The sequence below is a fragment of the Polypterus senegalus genome, chromosome 2 (genome assembly GCF_016835505.1).
Source record: "Polypterus senegalus isolate Bchr_013 chromosome 2, ASM1683550v1, whole genome shotgun sequence".
NCBI classification, from domain to species: Eukaryota; Metazoa; Chordata; class Cladistia; order Polypteriformes; family Polypteridae; genus Polypterus; species Polypterus senegalus.
In genome coordinates, this window is record NC_053155.1 from 151250436 (window position 1) to 151262016 (window position 11581).

Genomic DNA, 11581 nt, shown 5'->3' on the forward strand with positions numbered 1-11581 from the left:
TCTTCTATAGTTTTTTTTTTTTTTTTAAGTGAACACGTATCTGCCTGCTGACTGTTTTCATTATATTGCTAAGTAGTTTCAGAAAATTGAGAATTGTGTTGTTCCTTGTTATTTGTTTAGCAGTAACAGCCTATAACACACTCGTTTCATTTGGCGTTATGACAACATCACCTAGCAGTAATGTCAAAAGTGGCGCAATTATGAAAAAAACTTAAGAATAACTAATAATTCAATAAAACTCAATCAACTTACTGGCATTGTCTGTTATATTACAACGAAAGATATGTGTTCAATTCCGGTCGGTGCGAAATAAAATGAGGTGCCGACTTTAAAGCAGGGATAGTTATCATGTTGGTATAAAAAAAAAACTAGTGATATTTAGCTATTCTACAACATGAAAAATATATGCGAAAAGATTACATTAAAATACCTACCGTTTTTGTCTTGTGTCAAGCCGGAGATTACCATCGTGGACGGTAAAAAAAACACCGAATTTACTCGCTAATTTTAAATAAGTCGTATCAAACTTTTAAAACTAAATGCACAGACAACTTTAATCAACGTCTACTTTAAAAAGGAGCCAGCATTCTTCGAACTTAAATGTTTGTCTATTTGCCTCTAGCAGCACTGCGATTGACCATTTGCTGTATTTTAGGGACAACTGCGGTGGACCGAAGAATTCAGTAAAATCGCGTAGGAAACTAAGAAATAGTACATATTTAATCTGAAATCTAAAATACAACTGATCCAGCCTCGATCCTTAACGTGGACAAGAAGAGTACTCCGCCGTGTACAACTGCATCCTTGCTACTGTCATGTTCCAATCTGCCCGATGGCAAAAAGATACGGAAAGTGGCGCAAAGCACAATGTGATTTGTAGTTCTCATCTGTTCAAAAGCAAATCTGTCCAAATACACACTCGTCCCCAATAAAACTACATTGACCGTGAGGCATTGCCTAGTTACCCTGTTTGCACTCAAAACAGAATTGGGTCAAGCTTTGTTTTATATTTTGGTCGTGGAATTCTGCAGTATAACAAAACTTAAACTAATAACACCGCACAGTTATACTCCGTATTAAGGTGATATATGCGAGTCATATATTGCAACGATAACTCTACGCACCTTTCCGGAATGCCATTTTCGCTTCTGTTGTGTCTTCAATAGCCGCCATACTTCCCGCTTGTCTAACGCCAGGCAACGGCTTTAGCTGCCGATTGGTCGTAATAATTCTACTTCAAAATAATATTACTAATAGTTTTCTGAATATTTAATGATGAGAAATAACATTTTATATAAGTTATTTATATTTCTAATAATTATTTGAGTAATTAATTATTTACCGGAAGGTAGATACGGAGATCCCATGATGCTCTCTTCCTCTTCGCCATTTAGCCGTAGACATGAAGTGAGTGATTCTTGTTATCAGCAACCATCCTCTTGTAAATCCAGTATACAGTCATTCATGAGATATATATATCATGTCTAATTCATTTTTATTTTTTCCTCCTTTATTCTTTTTTAAATGCAGGGTCGAACTCTGCAGCTTTAGCGGTTACAAAATCTACCCTGGCCATGGCAGGCGATACGCCAGGATTGACGGGAAGGTAAAACTAAAGTCGCTCCAGATTTGATTTCGGCTTGTTTAATAAATATATTTTTCATAAATGTATTGTTCTCTTTTTTGTTTTACTTAATGTGTTATGATTTAAGTTTGGTACAGTATATTAATGTGTCTTTAAAGTTCTATTCTTCTGGCTCCGGTGTTCGGAGTTTGCCCGAGCAAGTATGATGCTCTGTTGCTTATATTTTGTGTTAAAGCGTTAGCTGATGGGTGGTTTTGGTGAATCCATGTTACGAACGTCAAATGGCAATCAATAAGTAGCCTGTCCTCAAAAGTGTAGAACAGGCCTATGTTTGTAGTTGCTGGATGTCTTCTCCCTTAACTCCGATCGCGGGGTTAAATCGCCCGGGTTCGGTTAGTGAGCCACGTTTGTTTGACATTTTGGGGGTCCTCACATTTACTGTAAATCTTGTTATAAATAAAGGATTCCTCCTCCCCCAAGTGGCGTTGGAAAGTAAACTACTATTGTCTGCGAATATACTTAATAGTAAATAAGGTGAACCGGAAGTTAGGTTAAAATTTGTACGCATCAGTAATTGGAGAAGCTTGGAGTCGCCTGCTTGATGACTTCTCTTTCTAAACGTGCCTGAAGGGAAATAAAGACTGTTAGCACATTACAATTTCTTCTTTTTGCTATTTTCTACTTAATTAACCTTTGTTCTTTTAAAGGTTTTCCAGTTTTTGAATGCAAAATGCGAGTCGGCATTCCTTGCAAAGAGGAATCCTCGACAAATCAACTGGACTGTCTTGTATAGACGTAAACACAAGAAAGGCCAGTCTGTAAGTATATTTCTTGAGTCAACCAAGCATGGAAAATATGGTTGTACTTTAACACACATTTTTGGTGTGTGGAAATAATTTATTCATTTTTGTTCTTCATCTAAAAGTATTTCATTGTATAAGCTGGTGTACATGTCTTCTAAGACACTATAATGTGGTTTGGGAGATTTGATGTTTTCACACATAAGCAAAAAGACACAGCTTTAAATATACAAGTAGTGACATTATAAGCAATCAGACACAGCTTTAAATCTACAAGTAGTGAACTGTCACATTGACATGGTGGTGATTCATAGTAAAATGTGTGCAGATCAGAATCTGTTTTCAATTCTCATGTTACATGAAAATGTTTATAAACCCTTCTCACTCACACCAACCTACGTTTGATTTGTCATGTTTGGTAGGAAGAGGTGCAGAAGAAACGTGCCCGTCGTGTTGTGAAGTTACAAAGGGCTATTACTGGTGCCTCACTGGCAGAAATTCTAGCCAAGAGAAATCAGAAGCCTGAAGTGCGCAAAGCCCAAAGGGAACAGGCAATCCGGTGAGTCTTGTGTTTTTGTCCACAGAAGATTAATTGTTTAAGCACCTTGAAATTATTTAAGTAGTTATGCCTAACTAATAGCAATGTAGTCTTATTAGTGAATTTTCTGGCCATTCCAAAAATGTATCTTCAAATTACCAAATGTTATCCTGCTGAAAAAGTATATTTGCAGTTCAGCACATGGAAGATATGAAGGGATATGCCTGATCAGTAACTTTTTATTCAGATGTCATATTGTGTTTAAATGTTACGTATATCAAGGCTTTTGTTGCGTCATGTTAACTAGACTACCAGGTGTTCATAGCCTTGTTTGTGTTTAAATTTTTTCTCAAAGAAACGTACAAATGTTGCTTTTTTGCTTGAAAAATGACGTACTGTAAAATGTGCAAAATACTAAAAGTACAAAGTCGGAAGTGTATAAAGTGTAACTATACAAATCTCTCTATTATAATAATAAAAAAAATCCTGCTTTGTGGCGAGTTTTTCTGGAAGATTTTTTTCAAGTCACGTGAGTTGAGACCTTGGCCATGAGATTTATTCAGGTCACAGCCTCCTGTCAACCATTTTCAACCACGCACATGGTAATCTCACCTTCCATTCTTGTGAATGCTTTTGACAGACATGTTTTCTGCTTTCTCAGCTCTTATAAAGTTTATAATGTTTTCCTTGGTTTAAGTTCCCAATTAAAGAAGACGTATTATATCCATATGTTGTTGAAGAATTTCATCACAAAGGGTCATCAATAGAAAATATAGAAAGATATGAGGCTAGGACAAGATGTGTCTGCACCATTGCCTGCGTAACACTCAGGCCTGTTGCTTACACCTACATAGTTTCCCAAGCAATGCTCAGCACTAATGCTGTTGACACACTTTTATAGCCCAGGTAATTCTCGGGTGTAACGTTTACACAAGCCGTGTCTGTACGGTTGGCCCTGTTGACACTTAAGCACAGTTTTTACACCCCGAGTGATGCTGAGCTCTAACGCTTTAAGGAGGTGAGGACCCAAATTTGAAAATCAGCAGTGTACTGGGATCCAAGAAGATGATTATCGTTATGTCAGCAGAATAATATAGAGACATATAACAATGGCCATACAATAAAAAAAGTAAATGTTTTCTTTCAGTCATATTTTTTTGAAGTGAATATTAAGAGAGCAAATTTCTGTTTATTTATATACCAAATCTGTTTATTCAGAGCCGGGTGATGGGGCAGCTTACCCCTAACCCAGAAACCATGGTGTTCGAAGCAGAAACAACACCTGAACAGGATGTCATTCCCATCACTGCAGGAACACACACACGATATAGGGCCAGTTCACCTACGCTGCATGTGTTCAGACAGTTGGTGGAAAGCCACGTGCACACAGGAAGAATATGCAGACTCCATGCTGGGAGCACCTGTAGCTTGTGCTTAAAACAACTATCATTCAAAAGGAGAACAGAATTTAGGTGTGTCCCTGCTTGAGGAAGTGCTTAGCTTTTAGCTTGGTAGGAATACGTAGATTTTTGAAGGCATAGGTGACACAGTGACCTTTCATACTGACACCTGTTAAATTGTATAATTAAAATTTTTTTAATTTGGCTGCATTGATTAACAGCCTTTAAAATACATTTTTTAAATGAGCTCCACTATTAAGAATTGATTTTTTAATGAGTTCACAAATAGTTTCAAATAATACAGTTTCTATTTAACAGTTTAACCAAAAAGTTAAGTTATTCCTAAAATAAATATGCACAATTTCCGTACAACTTACAGGTGAAAGGATAAGTCTTGCTGAATAATTTAGTGAACAATCCAATTTAAAATGTTTTCTACTAACGTGCTGAATGATTACTGCATGTCTCACTTTGATATTTTGAAGTGTTCTTGCTGTTCTCAGTTGGTCTAACATACATTTCATATTACCAGTAGATTATTTGTAGAACTACTTTAAAATAGTGTGATAAGAAGGAATTTTTTCTCATTGAGGCATGTTTGACATAAAACAAAGTACCTCCTTTGCCAATTTAAGTTCAGTGCCTGTTATAAAGCAAACGCATAATGAGGAACCAATCAGTTGTCCATGACCACTGGAACATCATTTAGTATAAAACATGACACAATAAATACTCTCAAACATGACACAATAAATACTCTCACTCTGTTGACTCACCTCTCACAAAACACTGAAAATTGGCACATTCTTGAGTCGCACCTGCATTTTTCTTTTCAACATTTCAGACTACTGTGGCGGTCTCTCTTCCCCTTATAAGCTCGTCCGTCATTTCTTCCTCTCTCTCCCTTTTTTATTCAAGTGTTTGCAGCCAGTCCTGGCTCACTGGTGAAATGCAAGGTGGGAATGTTTTTTTTTTTTGGTTTTTTTGACACAAAAACAAAAGCGGTCTGTGGTGCGTCACCATTGTTTCACATACTACACTGACACGAATAGTATGATAAATAGGTGGTTTATCACTTGTTACAGAATTTGCACTTGGACAACTTGCTTAATTTTACCACACAATTAAATGGAGACCCACAGTTTAAGAAACACTGGCCTATACCATTATATAGTTACTTCAGCCTGTATTGTTTACCCTGGCAGAATAGATCTATAGTTAAGATTTTTTTTTTTTCTTGTACTTTTTCTTTGAGTCGGCATGAATTGGCAAGAACTAGTTGAAATTCTCTAGCCTTTTGCCTCTGTGCTTTGGTTTTTGCCTTTTTACAGTGCAGAGTTGAGTTGTCACCTGCAAAATGAGTTGCAAATTCAGATATCTCTTCCAGAACTGCTGCTGTGCACTGCTGATATTTTACTGATTTTTGCCCATTTGTTGGCACCTTTTTAATTAACCTTTTTTTTTTTTCCTAACAAAAGAATTACTGTTAGCTGGGAGATGTTGGTCTGTACATAGTAACCTTTGACACTGTAGTATGTGAAAATTCTACCAAAGTTGTTTTGAGTTATACCCATGGTGGTATAACTGGCAGCCAATGCTATGCCATACAAAAAGTAGTTATATTTTAATATTTTTGTGTGCTCATGAATGTTGATTTTAACAATCCACTGTTTACATTTTTGATCAAATTTTATTTACATAAATGATATATACCAATTAGAACTGTATAAAGGATAGATCTATTTAACCAATAGCATTTCTTTGCAGGTTTTCAACTGTTTACATTCAAAACAGATTTTTAGTCACCAGTAAAGAAAATTATCATGTAGGTTTTTTTTTCCCCTTCTGGGAACATACTGTTTGTATAGGTTAAATAGATTTTAAAATGTTTATTTACAATCCTACATTATTGCCAAATGCAATGGTATGTTTTAGTCCAGTATCAAAACAGTGTTTCTTGCATTTAGTTTGTAAATATTCACCTTCATGAATCGTTGCATAGTTCTTTGCCAAATGTTTTAAATTGGCATGCATCATTTCAAACTGGACACACTAAATTTTACGCATATGTAGTGCTCATAGAGGAAATAATTTAGGCAAGCAACCCACTCTTATCATTAGCATTTCCAGGACTTTGAATGCTGGCTAGTTTTCTAGAAGTTGCTATTCAAATAGACTAAAACAATTGTGTTTTGTAGTTATGCACATTTTGTGAGTCCTAGAAAGTTTTGGCTTTTGTAAAAAAAACTTGCGCATTCCTCCAGGCATATATGGTGCTTGATACTTGGTGAATCAGTAAGTTGTGGTTTTATTCATTTAGATGAAACCATTTAAAACGAACTTTGAGCAGATGCTTGACTTCTTTTTTAGACTAACTATTTTGTCAAGTAAGTGTTGATTGTGCCTGGTTGTTCGTTGTGGAAATCTTTGTACATGCCATTTTGGTATTCAGATGTGTATAATTACAGTCGCGTGGCACTGGTGCCTATCCTTACAACATTGATTAAAAGTCAGATACCAACTCTTGATGGAGAGCTCATAGTGCCTTCTGTCACACACACATCTTATCACTATGCCTAGTTAGAATTGATACCCTGATAGACACATCTTCATGGTGTGAGAGGAAAGCCAGTTGTGTGTAAACTAAGGAAAGATGTGAAGACTTCACATAAGCAGTGGCTATTGATGGGATTCCTTTCTTTCTCAACCTCAGAGTGGCGCATTTAATTTCAAGGCGCTAAAATAATAAAATGTTATTCTCACTGCCAATGTTGAGTTTAATCAGCTGCTTAACTTGCAGAAACCCAGCCAGTCCTAAGTCCCCTTCCCCTGCACCCTAAGCAGTGTGGCTCATCTCCAGAAGAAATATGTATAACAAGGATGCTCAAGCATAGTTCAACAAAATAGCATGTATTTTTTTATCCTTAGTCTGACTGATTTATTAAAATCTATATATTGATCAGGTGTAAAAGTAGTCAGAATGCCTCTTGAGTTGTTTATATTCTCTTGTAATAATGCTGCAGAAGAGAGAGAGATGAAATTTTGAAATTGTTTTTCATACACTTTTCAAACTATTTACGGTGGTTTCAGGGGTGGAACATTGTAGGAGCTAGTGTTTAATATGTCCTGCACAGATCTCTATTGGAACGTCACCTTTTGTAAAGCAGCACTTCAGCTCACTGCCACAGGCTAGAAGACCACTTCCAGCTACGTGTCGAACATCACATGCAAAACGAATGAAAAATGCTTATCTCTAGCAATTCAGTTCGGAAAACTTGTGATGTTTACTGGGCAGCGGGGGTTCTTTTCTCACATGATGGATGGATTAAAAGGCAGAATTCTACGTGACCATCTTCATCAAGCCCTTCCGTGAGAACCCTAAATCCAAAGAGGACCGTTTCATTTATGTTAAGTAGAATGCCCAGAGGGGACTGGCCGGTCTCATGGTCTGGAATCCCTACAGATATTTTTTTTTTTGTCCAGCTGTCTGGATTTTTTTTTTGTTTATGTTCCCCCCTGGCCATTGAACCTTACTTTTATTCGATGTTAATTAATGTTGATTTATTTTGTTTTCTTATTGTGTCTTTTATTTTTCTATTCTTATATAAAGCACTTTGAGCTACTGTTTGTATGAAAATGTGCTATATAAATAAATGTTTTTGCTCACATGGCACATTAAAATAACTTAGTATTGAAAAAAGTGTTAATGTGTTGAATTTGATTTTGATCTAGTAATCTGTATTTATAGGGCTGCTAAAGAGGCTAAGAAGGCTAAGCAAGTAACCAAGAAGGCTACGACCCAGAGTGCTAAGGTAAATAATTGGACATTTTATTGAAATATACTCAAAACACTTCAAAAGAATTTTTGAAAAATCCTACTATAGATACAATTCTACTTTCATATGGTATTAGTGATTTTTGCTTTTCTATCATTCTAAATGTCAACAGAATGTATACATTCTGAAGAGATTTAGACGTGCAGTCTTGACAATCAATCAATTTTGCATTGCTTGTCTACATATGGCATCAAGTGCTTCAAAATGTTTGTCAGTAGAGTTGTGTTGTGGAGTCCTATGCCATTTCTACATTATTTAATCTATGTAGGTTAGAGATGTCAAAAACCATGTCTTCAAAGACTTTGGTCCATTTCCATTCTTTGCTGTCTGTTTGAACAGGATTGTGGCAGTGCAAATTGATGACAGAGCTGGGTGACATAGCCAAAAATAACAATTTTCACTGTTCAATTTCTATCATGATAAATTCATATTACTGTAAGAGTGCATCTTAATACTGCAGACTGAGTAAGATGTTTTTATAGTTTGAAATATTTGTCAAAAAACACATGCAAAAATATATATACAAAATTTTCTAAACAAATGTTTTATTTGAAATACCACTTACGTAGCCCAACCTAACAAGCTGTGCAACAGTTCAAATATATTTAAATGTAAACATCACAGTAATATAAGCTTTATACATCAACTGTATTATAAAACACAATTCCGTGTGTCCAGTACCTCAACAGTTTGATTGGTCACAAAGTAAAAGGAAGTGTGCGTGGGAAATGCATGCGGAGGAATAAAGGTGCATGTTGAGAGAGTCACCTTCAAAGACTGAGTGTATAAAACTGGACAGGAAGTGAGAAAAGCACCTCAAAAATAATGAATCTTGGTGAATGTCAATGACTATATTCATAATGTCCTGTTGGCTTTTTGATCCTTTTTTATATGCAGTGATTTGCAAACATTGCCACAACAGACCGAGGTCTACATATTGCTCATCACATTAGTTGAGTGTTTCTTCTGACAAGCATCATATTCAATTGGTATCTTTTGAGATGGAGGAGTAGATTTTTTGAGAGTATTTGTTGGTGCCATATCTTGCATATTGGGTTTGTTGTTTGGTCTGATTTATGTTAACCAAAACATTATTACATAACATCTCTCCTCACATTATTTAAGACCATGTTAACTGTCGCATTTCTAGTTTATAGGAACATGCAATACTGCAAAGTGCCAGAACTGGTTGCTGTTCTGGTGTTTCACAAAGACTATATGTTTCGTGATAAGCCCCAAGCTTTGTCTATTTCTTTTAAAATAAGACAGATGAAAAATGTTCAAATTTTATACGTTAATCTTGTCTTCGTTTTTCATGATAAAAAATATTGATCAATTTATAGCCCATTACTAATTCATAATTAGTACTAATTCTGTTTTTGCTTCTTTAACAACTAACTGTGATTAGAATAATTAAGATCTCTGGTATGTGGAGATTTTAGTATTATAGGGGTATTTAACTGATAAAAACAGTAGATTTAGGTAGCCTCAGTCAATGGTCTGACTCCACTCTATCATCTATTACTATTTTTCTATTTATGCAGTTAGTATTTACACATTAATATTATCATACTTAATTTTTACCTTTCCTGCTTCTCTTTTCCTTTTTAGGCTACTTCTAAGGCTGCCCCTAAACAGAAGATTGCCAAGCCCATGAAAGCTCAGGCTCCTCGTGTTGGTGGAAAACGCTAATGTGGAACCACTGTTTAAAATAAATTTGATTTGTGTAAGAGTATTTGGTGGTGGTGTTTTTAAGAAAAACATCCAGCTGATGCTTCAACTTAAATACACAAGTTTACTACGGCAGAAGACTTATTGGGTACAAGCAAGCTTCAGAATCATCAGTTAGTCAGTTATACACTTCCACTTACCTGAAGTTGTTGTCAGTATTCAGTAATTATATTTGACATTGGTGTAAGAACAAATAGTGTAAACAAAACCCTAATCTCACTTGTTTCCTCCCAAAAGGTTTATGCTTATTTCATGGAAGTCAAAGAATACATGTGTAGTCTTTAAATATTAAATCAAAGCTTCTTTAAACCACAAAATGAATGTCTTTACAGTTGATAACCTGCTTGAAGATTTAATTTTGGATTAAGTAGATCATTGCACATGGCTGCAATGTGCTCACCCGTTGCCTGTTTTTATGCATTGTAAGTGCTACTTGCTATTTCATAACTATGGATTAGTATTGATGCAGGATATTCCAGGAGAAATGCAATTTTAATATTTACCATCATCAAGAAGATGTCCTGAAGAGATCAGTTTAAGGAGAGAAGGCTTTGGCACCCATAGTCTATTCTGCACCCAGGTATGAAGGGGGAAAAAGTTCTCTGGCATTTTTAGAAATTGCTGTGTGTTGGGTAGAGCTATTGTCAAGTCTTTATTTGTCAAGTCCAAGGCTGCAACTAGTCGAGATTGAGTTCCAGTAGAAGTGAGACATAGTCCAAAACCAAGTATTAACTATAATTTTAACTAATTACAGCCCAAATTTACTAATTCTGATGGTGCAATTAAGACTTGATTCTGCAGAACCCCTGCAGATTCATTTCAGATAATGGATTAAAGCAAGGAAAATGGATCTCGCTAGTCACTGAGTGGGCGTGTACACGACAAGACACAAAAATGTGGTAGGGAACATGTTGCTCCAATCCCAAACAAAATGCGATCCTTCTTCAAATTATAGAAATTAACAAAAACATTCTTGAGAGTTGATGCTTTTTGAATATGTTATAGCTTAGTGTATGAGAGTAAATGTATGTACAGGTGCTGGTCATAAAATTAGAATATCATGACAAAGTTGATTTATTTCAGTAATTCTGTCCAAAAAATGAAACTTGTATATTAGGTTCATTCATTACACACAGACTGATGTATTTCAGATGTTTGTTTCTTTAATTTTGATGATTATAACTGACAACTAATGAAAGTCCTAAATTCAGTATCTCGGAAAATTAGAATATGAGTTAAGACCAATGCAAAAAAAGGATTTTTAGAAATGTTGGCCAACTGAAGGGTATGAACATGAAAAGTATGGGCATGTACACCACTTAATATTTAGTTGGGGCTGCTTTGGCCTGGATTACTGCAGCAATGCGGCGTGGCATGGAGTCAATCAGTCTGTGGCACTGCTCAGATGTTATGAGAGCCCATGTTGCTCTGATAGTGGCCTTTAGCTCTTCTGAATTGTTGGGTCTGGCATATTGCATCTTCCTCTTCACAATAGCCCATAGATTTTTTGTGGGGTTAAGGTCAGGCGAGTTTGCTGGCCAATCAAGAACAGGGATACTATGGTCCTTAAACCAAATACAGGTAGCTTTGGCACGGTGTGTAGGTGCCAGGTCCTGTTGGAAAATGAAATCTGCATCTCCATAAAGGTTGTCAGCAACAGGAAGCATGAAGTGCTCTAAAACTTCCTGGTA

The 11581-nt window shown here is 35.9% G+C and overlaps 2 protein-coding genes across 3 annotated transcripts in view; one reads left to right on the forward strand and one right to left on the reverse strand.

The window, feature by feature from the left end:
- The window catches only part of cep97 (centrosomal protein 97), a 42402-nt gene extending 41226 nt beyond the window's left edge, over positions 1 to 1176 (reverse strand). The window contains exon 1 of one of the 2 annotated variants that reach the window (XM_039744822.1): positions 435 to 1176. In XM_039744822.1, the coding sequence (XP_039600756.1) occupies positions 435 to 468 (34 nt within the window). In that variant the 5' untranslated portion in view covers positions 469 to 1176. The remainder of the gene's footprint in view (positions 1 to 434) is intronic. The other variant, XM_039744820.1, reaches the window with a different exon arrangement.
- A 157-nt stretch (positions 1177 to 1333) lies between these two features.
- Positions 1334 to 9894, forward strand: rpl24 (ribosomal protein L24). The gene is made up of 6 exons (XM_039744824.1): positions 1334 to 1407; positions 1531 to 1606; positions 2293 to 2403; positions 2808 to 2944; positions 8072 to 8135; positions 9771 to 9894. The coding sequence occupies exons 1-6, from the start codon at positions 1403 to 1405 to the stop codon at positions 9849 to 9851; spliced, it is 474 nt and encodes a 157-aa protein (XP_039600758.1). The 5' UTR covers positions 1334 to 1402; the 3' UTR covers positions 9852 to 9894.
- Positions 9895 to 11581: the final 1687 nt, after the last annotated feature.